The following is a 14,316-nucleotide window of genomic DNA, read 5'->3' as shown; positions in this document are numbered from 1 at the left end:
GTCTTGTGAGTATTCTGCTTACATAAATCCAGCCACGTGAAAGGAGTTTCTTTCAGCCATTTATATGGTTTATTGGGAAAAGCTTAAAGAAGAAATTCTAAAAAGCCCGGTGTACTCAATATTGGTAGATGAAAGTACAGACCGCAGATATGAAAAACATCTTATTTTGTACATCTCTTTCTTGACAAAAGGAGGAACTGGACCTGTTGTAACCAAATTTGTCAAGTTAGTGGGTGTAAAAGATGGAAAAGCTCATACCATGTATAAAGGATTACAAAATGTGTTGAAAGAGTTGGAATTGCCTTTGAATAAAACGATAGCTATGGGGTCAGATGGGGCAGCAGCAATGGTTGGAGCAAATAGTGGTTTGATTGCAATGCTGCGAAGGGAAGTGCCACACCTTGTGGGCGTTCATTGCATAGCCCATAGAGAGGCCCTAGTCGTCAAAGATATATGTGAGTATTTTGGTGAGTGTAAACTCGTGGATCAGTTTGCAAATAAGGTACGAGAATGGGTGGGTGACTCATCCTTGCAAAGGGAAGAATTGAAGAAACTGATGGAGGAATTTTTCCCTAGACATTATGAATTATTGAGGATTCATGGAGTGAGATGGTTATCTCGAGGTGCTGTTATGAAAAGGTAATTTCTTTAAAATCTACTTTTTATGTGAGCTCATGTATTTTTCTAGGTTGATTAAGTTATGACAGTTTTACTTTATGCAAGCTAGCTTATAATCAATATTTTGGTTTTTTTGAATTAGGTTGGTTAAGGTAATGCCGGTTCTGCTTGAATGTTGGAAGCAAAAATACCCAGCAATGTACAAGAGAGCAATGAACTTTCAGCTTCTATTTATTGTCCACTTCTTAGCTGATGTGTTAAAAGAAGTCGATCTGCTGAATGTAAAATTTCAAGCAGACAATGTTGATATATCCATGATTGGGAGAGAGATTGATGTGTTGTTAACTATCTTGAAGAATCGATATCTGCATGCCTCATTTCCTCAAGATTCCAAAAATTTAAATGGATTTCTAAAAGCAGTCCAAAATGGCATTTTATCTTACAAGAATAAGGATGGAGTAATGCAGCATCATGTGTTACAGCATACATCTTTGCTTGATAATACTAAGCCGGTCAGCATGGAGGAGAATATTTGGTTTGCTCAAGCTTTCATTCGAAGACTTGTCTCTACCTTTGATAAACGGTTTCGTGATTACCATTTGTTCAATGCAGCCAAATTGTTTTCGCCAAAAAACTATCCCAAAGATCTTGATATTCGGGGACACACTGTCAAGCAATATCTTGATCAACTTTGTATCAGGTTTGGAAATGGGAGTACACCACTTATCCAATCCAAGCATTGTGAAGGTGAGTTGCAGCGATTTGTTCTTAGTATTGCTGAGGCATATCCTTCAAAGGGGTTGTTGGATGCATGGGAGCAATGTAGCTCAGAAATTGAGTGGTCACAAATGTTTCCTGCACTCAAAAAGTTATGGCAGATTGTGGTGGTATTACCAGCAAGCTCTGCTTGCTGTGAGAGAGGTTTCTCCAAGCAAAACAGAATTAAAAGTAATGATCGGTCTTGTTTGTCATTAAAGACTTTGGATATGTTGATGTTTGTTTCACTTTCAGCTCCTCAGCAGGTACAAGAAGTGGATTGGAACTTAATCTTTGATGTTTGGAAAGATATGAAGGCAAGGCGTCCTCAAGTTCTAGCTGAGGCACCATGAAGAAAGGCATGCCTTTATTGCAGCCTAGTATAGCACTTTGGTATGGTCTTGATATGACCTTTTATCTATATTATAACCAATTTTGTACATCAGACTCTTTGTACATCAAACTTTTTATATACATGATGTATTTATTTTCACATGATGGTGATTTTCTGGACTTACTTGTTTAATGTTGAAATCCCCAAGTTCTAGGTAAGGCACTATGAAGAAAGGAATGCCTTTATTGCAACCTAGTATAGCACTTTTGCATGGTTTTTATATGACCTTTTGTTTACATTATAACCAATTTTGTGCATCATGACTCTTTGTACATCAAACTTTTTATATACATGATGTATTTATTTTCACATGATGGTGTTTTTGGACTTATTTGTTTAATGTTGAAATTTATTAGTTCACTGTTGGACTTATTTTCACATGATGGTGCTTTTTTGGACTTTTTAGTTTAATGTTGTGAAGGGTGATAAACATATTACCATGCAAAAGAAAAGTAGTTCTCTTTTTGTCTTTCAAAGAAGGAAGTGTGAAAAAAAAATTGAGTTTCAAAAGAAGGGAAATGTATTTTTTCACCCTTCTTTTAAGAAGTGCTTGAAAGATTTTACCCTTCAAAATGAAAGGCTAAGGCACCCTTCAAATTCGAGGGCTGTATGGAACGTCTCATGTTTTGTTTCCATGTTGGTTTTGTTATGAGTTTATAATTAGTTTCCTAGTTAGACTTAATGTGAGTTAGGAGGGGTGTGTTAGGCATAATGTTAGTACTTTTGTTAGTCTTTTCTCTATCGTCTGAGTTGCTCCACTCCCTCTCAGCATCCATTGGAGGAGCCATGAGAGGCAAGGCCTGCGGCACCTTTAACCACCGTCTTCTCTTCTGATCTTCGCAGATCCGGCGTATCCATGCGCGATGGCTTTTGCTCTCTGCTGAGAGAGCTGTTGTTTGTGGAACATTCGCCAGTGATCTCCTGCAGATCTAGCGTATCCATGCGCGGCAACTTCTGCTCTCTGCTTCAATGGTTAGTGCATTTAGTGGAGGCGCAAGAGTCTCTAAGGCCCGCATCCTTCTCAAAACCTTGTACTGTCAAATGCGCGGCTTTGTGGATTCGGAAGCTCTGTCACCTGTTTGATATCTATCTGTGAAGGCAGATTTTCTTGCACTTCATTTCCAGATTCCATTACTGTCATTTAACCTCGTATATAGGTTGGAGTTGTTTCCCGACATTTCTCCTGACTGTACAAGTATTCTCGCCGCCATCTCCTCAACGTTTATATGTATGCTATGATTGTGGTCAGATTTTACAATGGATTTCATCGAAAAAGTGTTCTGGTTTCTAGGTTATTTTGGCCGATGTTAGTCTCTGGTTTCCTGTCCAAAAAGTCAAAGCAACTGAGTACCTTACCTCATATGCTATTCGCAGGTGTTTCCCATGGAGAACTCATTCATCTGCCATCTTCTTATGCATTTAGGCTACGAGCTATCTAACAGACTGTCCTTAACATTCTGCTAAATATTCGTTTATCGCTTTTTCCTAACAGAATGTAACCAGATTCGGCCATCTATAGTGGTGTTGCTTGGTTTCGAAACTAGATCTCTTATGTTTAGTTATTTTCAAACGCTCAGTTTTATACATGCCCTCCTCGTGGGCATGCATGCTATAATGTCCAAATGTGTGAGAGTCCTATAAATATGGACTATGCTCGCATTTTCTCCACGCGCATCTTATGTTTGATCCATTGTCCTTCTCTTGCATGGATATCGATGTTGGTATGGCTGAGTGCGAAGGTTCGTTTCGATGCTTCCTATTTTGAGTTCATTTTGTGCGATAAGGTCTCTCTCATACACCCTTTCAAATATCCATATTATCTTTCTTGCTTTCTGGTTATGTAGAAAGCTTATCTCGGCTTCACACGCTGTCAACATGTTTTAATGAAGCTTTGATAGTTCCTTATTTCTAGTTAGTACTGTTCTTTCACAGCAAAGTAGCTTTGCTACTGCTGATTTTTTTTAGTGTACAAACAGTGCTTTTAAGCACTTCTGAATATTTTGAATAGTAAGATGGATATATTTATGAACTTGATAGTATATAATCCTTTTTAGATCGTAAAGAGTGTATATCGAATGGTCTTAACATATTAACTGCGACATTTGAGAAACATAGCCATTCGATACGCTTTTTTAGATTTGTTATTTTTAATGAAGTTAGTTATTATATACCCAGTAGACCGTGTTAACTCGCAAACTGGCCGTTGTTCTAAAAAGACAGTAGACAATGTAAACTGGCAATACTGGCATCTCTTCTTGTGGAATAGTCAGTTGACAGATAAGTCTGGCAGTGCTGGCAGTCTCAAAATATGTGTTAAGATCTTTATTTTCATTTTAAGTTTACATTTCATGTTTTAAAAGCTACATTGAGCATATTCAATTAAGAATATTTGATAATGTCAATGATCTTAGCAACAAAGAAATATGAAAAGTTTTGAAAGGCAGAATTTAATAGAATGGTTATAGAAACAGATTCACTGTATATATTATTTGATTGAAACAGTTTCTGAAATTGTGTATTGTTTTTCTAGTAGATCAGGTTTCAGTTGAGGAGAAAGCAACACCTTTGTTGAACAATGATTCCTCCCCTGTGGCTAGTTAGAATACCAACCCCTTTGTATTGCATGGTGTCTTATCTTTTTTGGTTGCATCCTCCTTCTAGGAGAGGTTCAAGAGATCGATTTGTGTATTAAGAATGGAGTGTTTGAGGGCAAAGTATTAAATAAGCATGGTATTTATATGTTGCAAAATGTCACATACCCAAAGGCTCTCAAAGTTGACCTAATAGACAAGAAGGGCATTGGATGCATAACTTTGCATATAGATGAGGTTTACTAAATCAATTTTATCAAGACTTTGAATGTTAGGGATTGTATCCATGTGGTTAACTTCTGCGTGTGTGAGAAGAATGTGAGGAATGATGGAGGGACTTCAGATTATACCTTGACATTTGATCCCTCTACTCGTCTTCAAAGAATTCCAAACTTTGTTGTAGAGCCATACTTCCTTCCTAAACATTCCATCTCCAAGCATAAGGAAACCTACAAGGACTTGATTAGTAAAGGTGAGGGTAATCAATTGCAGTTGGCAACCTTGGCCGTCACCATTATCAAGTTGGGGACCTCCTTCAAGCAAAGAGATGAGCTTATAATAGGTGATGGTGCATTGGCCAATGTTCTTATCATTGTAAGTTAATCCTCTTATCATGTTCTTTAATCAATTATTTATAATTACAGTTCTCATAAATTAACATGACACTTATGCACTTGATAGCTTACTTTCTGGAGCAAGGTTACAGAATGTTTAAACCTTTGGGGAATGTCAATTTCTATTACCAAATGTTGGTGTTAAGCGGAATACACAGCCTATTGCTCTTAATATGTTGGATGCTACAATTATAGCACCAATTAAGGATCTTTCTCTGGCATCTAGGTTGGCAAGGGTTTTTCTTACCCGTATTCAGCAAATTAGGTATGGCAACCAGGTTTGTACTCATCCAATGAATCATTTGTTGACAATCTGGATTCTCCAAAAATATAAGGAAATTCAATGTCAAAGCTACAAATGAAGATTAACCTTGAATGTTACAACAGATTGTTGCATATTTGTTGGGCATACAAATAATTAAAATAGTCTATTTCACGACAGCTATTTTCCTGATATTTTAGTGTGTCTTTCTGTAGGTAATAGGATCTTTAACAGTTCATGGTGTTAATTCAAGTCTTTATGAGTCTGTTTGTGGTGTTTGTAAGAGGGAAAAATATAGAGACAGTTGGACAAGGTGTTTTGTATGTCTTGTGACAAACATACGACCCTTTTGAAGATACCAAAAATCAAAGGTGTGATTACTACAGTTGATGGTGTAGAAATAGAAGTTACATTGAAAGATGCCATAGTGGACAAAGTTCTACAACTACCTTCTCCATTCATTCAATTGCTAGATGAGAATACTCAATATTTGATGTCTCAACTTTTTAGCAGTAAGAAGGTGGAAGGACGCTTCTTAACCAACATGTTTGGCATGGTTATTGGGTTAATTCCTTCCAAAAATGTACTTGATTAAGAACTTGTGTCATAGCATTTGCTCCATTTCTACTTTCAGTTTTCTTGAATGACAAAATTCCCAAGAGTGTTTCCAATTTCTACAGCAATGCTGTATTTTCTTGTACTAGTTTTTATCATATTATTATAAAAAGCCTTTGGAATTACACGAAACTTTTGCACATTGTGATTTTCTTTATACTTTGATCTCAGCAGTTCAATACATGGTGTTGTGTGCGTACAACATATCAATGTTACTGTGTATACCTCTTATGAGGTTTGAAGTTAATTAAACATTGTGAAATGATTGTCTATCTTCTTTGATATCATATTGTCAAATGTTTATCTTTCCTTCAACATTAATATAAGCTATCAAATCAAACCTTTAACTCAAAGATGTGATTTCTTAGCAGTTGTTCTTGCTCTACAAGAGATAACTGGTTCAGACTATTCTTGAGATCAATAAATTTTGTGATCTAAAAAGACATTGGCTTTTACCACAGACATTGACCACTCATTATTTGCTTGTCAATCGCATTCTAGTAACACTTTGAAAATTCATTATGGATGTACATACATCATGTGCAGATTTTGACTTGATTTCCTCTTTCTTTAAACTTTACTCACAAAACAAGTGCATTTTCTTGTGCTTAAGTCATTCTCTTAATTTTCATGTAAGCAATGATATAATTAGAGATGTTATCATTAAAAGAATGAGTAGCAAAATTAAAAAGTTGATAAACCATCCGATAATTGATAGTAATGAAAGGATTCAAAGTACATTTCTTCAGATTTTGTACCTAGGTATCAACACAATGGAAGATTCTTTGCAGCTACTTCAAGATAAGACAATGTTGGTCTCTCCTTTGGACCCAAGAGAAATGGAAACATTGCGATGTGCTATTTCAAACAAAATTTTCCCATGTTTGCAAGGAGAGTCGCTACTTTATTACAAACAATAAACTTCCCAAATATTTCACACCTACACAAATTTAAGTTAATAAACATCTACCAGTAGTCTCTATGTTAAATGATATTTAAGGAAGGATCATGTCCCCACGTATAGCATTTACACAAATAAGGGAACTATCTTATGATGGTCAATTAGGAATAAAAGGTAGTATAGTAAATGTTATGGCAAACACTACAAAATACAAAACATATTGCCGCGCTTCATGGATGAAGAGGCTAACATGTTAATTGGAATAAAAAAGAAATTGGAATACAAGTCATCATATATGATTGGACATGTCCAACCAAATATTTTAATTAGTGGAATGTACAAATTGATTGACACTTCATTATATAAAAATAACAACATTGTATTGAATAATGAATGGTACAATCATTTGAACATGTTAAAACCACAACAAACTTATGAAGATCAAAGAGAGTATGAAGAAATAGAAAATAGTATGGACAATGACATAGAAACGGACACATTAATTCACAATGTTATCTCATCTGAGCAAGTATTGGATTATCAAACCACAATTCAACTTGTCACACCATGTGAGAGTTAGAGACCACTAGGACAATTCCGAGATAAGCATAGTGAAGCGCTTAATTTCCCAACACTATTTTTTGGTTCTCCGAGGGTGAATGAAAACAAAAATTTAACATACATGGACATAGTGAAATGGGACTTACACACGTCTTTGAAATTTAGCCAAAACATTCCCAATCTCTTCTTTAAGTCAATCAAAGTACTTATTCAACAAGTAATGCAATCCATTTTGGTTCGCTTGCACAAAGGAACTCTACATAGCCAAGGTCTCACAACTAGAGATGTTGGAGGGAACACTAACATTGAAAGGATTCTTAAATCTAACATCGGGTACCATGACTTTGAGTCACTTAGAACATCTCCAAATTACAAAGAGAAGCTGCGGAAAGAAGCATTTGCAATGATGTGTCAATTGGGACCACGGACATTTTTCATAACTTTCTCTTGCGTTGAATGTATGTGGGACCCCCTTGTGAGTTGCACCTCTGGCAATCAAATATCGATATACAATTTATTATGGATCCCTACGGGGCAGCATCTTATTGCACATCATATATCATAAAAGTTGATAACACCATAACAAAAAGCTTGCAAGATACCATGAAGGAATGTATGCAAGATGGCACGGGCACTCAAAGTCGATTGAGAAAATTAGGAAATGCTTTTTTACATGCACAACATATGAGTGCACAACTAGCTTCTTTCATTTCATTGTCCTTACCATTGCACAAATCCTCATGAGAATTTCAATTTATTAACTATTGAGCCTAACAATAGAGCTTTGATATTAAAGAGAAAGCATCAACTTGATAAGTTAGATGAAAGCTCAAAAAACATTGCTTGTTTGTCAATCATAGAAAAGTACACTATGCGCCAAGGTCCTGCCAAGGTATGGAATATGTTTGCCTAGCATCATTTGCTGCTAAGTACAACCATTCCACTTCAGGTTCTAAGTTGAGGAAAAACCCTAAAATCATAAGGTTTATCAAATTCCAGAAGGTCAAAGATCCCATTAACTACTACAAAGAGCATGTGTTACTTTATTCTCCATTTACAAAAGATGAGATAAGTCCTCTCAACACCTACAGCTCATGGCAAGTAGCATATAAAGCTAACGAAGACACTATTCTTCTAAATTGCAACAAGTTCAACTTCAACTACAACAATTTGCTACAAGAAGGAATTAGCATTGAAGATTTAAGAAGAGTGGACATCCTGGAAAAAAGTGCAAGAATCAAGAAGTAGAGAGAATATACAACAACTATGATATTGACTTAGATATGCCACCAATTTTAAAAAAAATCACGTGTAGATAACTTCATAATACCCACAAAACAAATCATTATTGTCCCTAATGAGGAATACTACATGCGTATAAGAAGCCTTAACAAAGAGCAAAGAGATATATTTGATGCCATTCTTCTACGAAAATGAGCACGACCACAAGAAAGAATAAACTTGTTCCTTACAGGAGGTGCTAGTACGGCAAAACATATCTGCTGATGCTTCTTGTTCAAGGGTTGCTTAGGTACTACAATCAAATCATTATATCAAACAACATCAATTTGCCAAAAGCACTATTGCTAGCGTACACCAGCAAGGCAGCCCAACACATCAATGATATAACAATACACTCAACCTTACACCTTCCAGTCCATAGCAAAGAACTCACGTCTCTTTTTAGAGAAAAACTAGACAAATAATCAAGCCTTTACAAACAACTACAACTTCTAGTATTTGATGAAATATCTCTTGTGGCCAAATGGACAATGGACTTTGTGGATCTTTGGATGAGGGCATTTAAGCACAATTATGAGGACTATTTTGGAGATGTCGACATCATTACATGTGGTGAATTTTACCAAGCCAAGCCTGTGAAAGACGCATGGGTTTTCAAAAACAATAAAGACAACCTCAAAAATTTGACTGACACATACTGGACAACGAAGATACATTGTTATAAATTGAAAAAAACAATGAGGCAAAATGAAAATGATTTCATAAATACTTTAAACTCCTTTAGAAAGTGCACCACACTCAACAACAAATAGACTATTTAAATTAGAAATGTTTTCGGCAACCGCCACAAGACCACACCTTCCCACACCTTTTCTATACAAACTTACAAATCAATGAACACAATGATTCAGTACTCCAACTTGTGAATGGAACAACATACTCACTAAAAGCAATCGATCATTTTAGCAAATGGAGTCTTTCAAGGAGTCACAAAGGGAAATAAAAAAGACATAGTATGGATAAAGTTTGAAAATTACAATGTCGGGAAAAAAGCAAGAATGAATAACCAAGGAGCTTACACTATCGACATAGATCCCAAGTGGACTCCAATACACAGAATTGCGAAGGAAGTACAAATAGGTCCATCAAGAACAAGCATTCTAACAAGGGAACAATTCCCAATACAACTTGCTATAGCATACAGCATCCATAGATCCCAGGGTCTCACTATGGATCGTTTGGCCTACTCCCCTCTGAAAGTTAGAGGTCACGGATTGTTGGCTTACACTGCAATTTCTAGGGTTAAGAAAATTGAAAATCTTTATTTGATAGAACCAATTAAACACAAAAACTTTCATGTGGACAAAGATGTTGTAGAAGAGATGCAAAGACTTAATACAACAAACAGATGGCAAACACTAAAAGAAGAGAACAAACCACATTTTGATTTCAACATAAACATCCAATCTTTAAATACAAGATCACTCCAAAAATACAAACTTGACATCGCAAACACACAACAACTTATGCAATGTGACGTCCTATGCTTACAAGAAACTAGAACACATATTTTTGAAACAATAACATTCAACACATTTAAATCAATACATGTCTTATCATCATGCAGATCGTGCATCCTACTAAACAATACCACTCATTTGAAACAACAAATCAAGCACCAAAACAATGGAATAGAAATCATAGAAGCTCTTATTAACAAATCTAACCAAGACTACCTAATTGTAGCAATTTACAAACCACCAATAGCAAATATATCATTATTTTTAAACATGTTGGAAGATATACTATATCGTAACATGTACAATTTGGTATATAAAATATTTCTAGGTGACTTTAACATCGACATGAAAATTGCAACAACATCATCCACAAGATTACTAAACATTATGCAAAAATACAATTTCAAAATGCATATTCAAGAACTGGTGGTCAACTATAATATATGGTAGTACTTTAGATCACATATGGACAAACATACTAATTGAAAAAAAATAAACTCTCGAACATCTTATGATTACTGGACAGACCACTCGATTACATACCTCTCCACGTAAGATATCATGAACATTGCACACTGAAATATCCTAAACTTCCATATGTAGGGCCTATGTGTCGTTGACACCTTGTTTGAAGCATGCCTTCCATACTAAAAGATTTCACATCTTTCCTTAGATTAAATCTCCACCTTTTGAGGAAGACCCAGCTACGAGCCTACTAGGGCAGTGTCCCTCGTTCGATCCCCCATGGGCGTAGAGGCAGGGCAGGTGCATCTCGATAGCCTCAAATCGTGTGTGTGAGTTGGGTGGGTGATTCCAAAAAAAAAAATTATCTGCCTTCCCATTGCCACTCATTCAAAATAAGAATCAGCCAATCAACCTCCCCATCGATACGGCCTCAGAATCGGAGTCGCGCTCACAATTATCATAACCACCAAGGGTTTAATCTTTTGTCACAATCAATCCTTATGAGAACAGTGGCCCAAACAAGGAAATTGCAAATAACCCTACGTCAAAACTCCCGCTGCACAATTAAACTAACCAGGAGTTAGTTTAATTGAAGTCGTGCCCACAATTATCGTAACCACCAGGGGTTTAATCTTTTGTCACAATCAATCCTTATGAGAACAGCGGCCCTCACCAATCCCAAACAAGGAAATTGCAAATAACCCTGTGTCAAAACTCCCGCACGAACAATTAAACTAACCAGGAGTTAGTTTTCAAAGCCCCTCCCTCAAACCCCCCACGTGAAGGAATGGACCGCTCGCCACTGTCCGAGCAATTTCCTTCCTGGAAAGGCCTCCCCTAGCACACCTATCGAGGGACACCCACCATGGGCCTATGCTGCAATCAGCAGGGATGCAGCGCAATAGCCACCCTAATAGGCAGGCACCCTACATTAAGCTACTGGGACCCCGCCCAACGGGTAGTGTGGTAGTAGTTGTACATTCTATTAAACTAAATTAGTGGTTTCAAAAAAAAAAAAGCAGTGCCCCTCCCAGCTTCCTACAGAAGCTCTTCTGTCTCCCATTACTCTTCAACTTTGTTTTGCATTTTTTGCTCTACAAACATGGTTGGGATTAACATGCGATAGGACTAACATGCATTTTTTCTTTGCACAATATGGATAGCACTAACATGCGGAGAAGCCATAGCTAAAGTGGTTGGGCATTTGTCCACCTAAGCTGGCCACCCATGTTTGATTTCCTCCAAAAGCTCCCTACTCCTGTCTCGTAGGCCATGGGCAAGATTTGTGGGGGTTAAAGGTCACTGTGCCTTTACCCCGGTTATGTACAGTACTCAAACACATATATAAATGAATGAAAAAGAAGATTAGGGTGGTTCTGCACCCACCAAAACTTGTGTGGCTCTCTGTCTCTCTCTCTCTCGCTCTCTCTCCCTCTTCCGTTCTTGCTTCCGTTGAGAGCACTCTCAACTGGTATCAGAGCCCGGGTGAGCCCGGGTGATCTAGCTGAGCGTGCGTGAATGCTTGAAGCTCAGCAGCTCTGTGGGAGGAAGGAGAAGCTTTGTGGGAAGCTTTGTGGGTGACTTTACTTGCATCCGAGTGTGCAGAGACCTTGGAAGAACCTTTGGAAAAGTCACTTTGGCTTTACGAAGTGGTTTTGAGAGCCTATTAAGAGCTTTCAAAGAAAAAGTCGTTTTTTGAGCTTTTCCCTGTTCCGTTCGATGACAGAGACTCCGTATTGACTTGTAGAGGCAACTATTGCTTGCTTTTGGTGTCCACATTACTTCAGGAGCTTGGAAACACCTTCATTCTTGAATCTGGGATCATTTCAGTGGATTTCTGACTCACTGTATCAGTTCCTGCGTTTTTTGCCCGGGTGTTGGAACTCAAGTTTGGAGCAACCATTTGCAGATCTGTCAGTTCCGGTGGACTCAGGAGGTCCTAAAACTTCTATGTTGCTCATCATTCACACTCGGGTGGAGTTTACAGATAGCTCTGTTTCCAAAAACGTTTTTCAGTCTGTGTGTTGGACCCAGTGATTGAGGCCACGGTTTCCAAAACCGTCTGTCCCATTGCGTTCCGGATGCCCAAAAACCCCTACCTATCAGTTCTTGCGTGATTCGGTGGAGGATTTTCAGAGTTATAAATCTCTGTGTATTCGATTTCGTCTCTCTGTTATGCATTTTTCATACTAAGGTTTTGAAACCTTAGATTTATGCCACATGGCAGTGGATAAGTATTGACTCCCATTTCTCACTCATCGGTTGGGATTTTGGAGTTCTGGCAGAAGAGAGATATTTGCAGATTTTCTTGCTGAGTCCAATTATGCGATGGCGCCCATGTTTTGAGGCATCTCAGGTTCTATTTTCAGTAGCGCTCATTACCGTGGGACTATGATTTCTTGAGCATACCTTATGCAGATCACTCTGGTTGCAGTTTGAGCAGTGTGCGCTCATTCGTGGTGTGCATTGGGTTGCAATGGATGATTTATAGGCCATTTGGATGCATTGCGGTCCTTGTTGGATGCGCTGATAGGCCCAAATTGCCTTGTGGGATGCTATTTTTTATGGACGCTTTGCACATGGATGGTATTTTATGCTGAGGGACAGCTTTGACACATTGCAAGTGACGCACTGATAGTGCTATGCTCTCTTGGATGAGACATTATTGATGCATATGCCAGTGGACAGTGTTTATGCTTGAGTCATTTGGCACTTATTGGCATTTTCTTTTGGGCCAGATTTGCTCATATGGATGCCTAGTATATGCACATGAGTCAGATGCTTTGAGTTTTGAGTTTTGGTGATATTTCACTCTATTGTGGCATACACATTTGGGTGCACCTGGTATTTGGTGTGATTCTCTCTTGCAGGCACTAGCATTTGGGATTTTGCTTTATTTGCATCATGGCATCCTCTTCCATGCCTGAAAAGGAGTTTTTCAGCATTAAAAAGTTTGATGGGACAAACTTTTCTTTGTGGAAAGAACAGATAAGGGATGTGCTTATTCAAAAGAAGCAGATTAAACCCTTGGCAGGGATTGAAGCTAAGCCTGCAAATATGTCTGAGGATGATTGGAATGAGTTGGATGCATTAGCAAAGTCTACTATTAGACTTCATCTTGCAGAGTCAGTTTATTTCACAGTAGTAAATGAGCAGACTACGGAAGATTTGTGGAAGAAACTGTGTGCCACTTATGAGAAGGAAACTGCCTCTAATAAAGTTTACCTCATGAAGAGGTTGTTTGAGCTGCAGATGAAGGAAGGGGTCTCCATTGCTTCTCACTTGAATGAATTCAATATTATTTTCAGCCAGCTTCAGGCTCAGAAAATGAATTTTGATGCGGAGACTAAGGCAATATTTCTCTTATGTTCATTGCCATCCTCATGGGATACCTTCCGTACAGCTGTCAGTAACTCTGCACCTGGTGGAGTACTGAAATTTGATGATGTTGTGGGTAGCTTGTTGGCCGAGGAGATTAGACGGAAGTCTATGGATGGCAACAAGCAGGATGCAGCCTTAAATGTGCAAAGGGGCAGATCACAGTTCAGGGGGAAGTCCCAAGAAAGAGGGAAGTCTCGTAGTAAATCCAGGGCACGGAACATTGAGTGTTACCATTGTGGCAAGAAGGGCCATATGAAAAAGGATTGCTACAAGCTGAAAAGAGAGCAAAAGGATAAGAAAAAGAATGCAAATTGGGGTGCAAATCAAAAGGAAGAGAGTCCAAGGGAGGACAAAGGAAAAGTGAAGATCGAGGAGATCAATGCAGTCACACGTGAT

General features: G+C 37.9%; 1 protein-coding gene across 1 annotated transcript; it reads left to right on the top strand.

Annotated features, from left to right (window-relative positions):
- Window positions 1-64: 64 nt before the first annotated feature.
- LOC147899983 (uncharacterized) lies at window positions 65-1,727 on the top strand. The gene is made up of 2 exons (XM_087377160.1): window positions 65-639; window positions 761-1,727. Exons 1-2 carry the CDS (start codon window positions 65-67, stop codon window positions 1,725-1,727), a joined length of 1,542 nt encoding a protein of 513 aa, XP_087233286.1.
- The last annotated feature ends 12,589 nt before the right edge of the window (window positions 1,728-14,316 follow it).

This window comes from Dipteris shenzhenensis, chromosome 7, assembly GCF_047967505.1.
Source record: "Dipteris shenzhenensis isolate YYH24624 ecotype China chromosome 7, Dip_SZ_1.0, whole genome shotgun sequence".
Lineage (NCBI taxonomy): Eukaryota > Viridiplantae > Streptophyta > Polypodiopsida > Gleicheniales > Dipteridaceae > Dipteris > Dipteris shenzhenensis.
The sequence above is the reverse complement of the archived record's forward strand: the minus strand, read 5'-3'. Positions and strand labels throughout refer to the sequence as shown.

Coding starts and splice junctions, on each gene's coding strand:
- LOC147899983 (XM_087377160.1), top strand. CDS start 65: ATGGTTTATTGGGAAAAGCTTAAAGAAGAAATTCTAAAAAGCCCGGTG. Junction 640..760: donor CGAGGTGCTGTTATGAAAAG/GTAATTTCTTTA, acceptor TTTTTGAATTAG/GTTGGTTAAGGTAATGCCGG.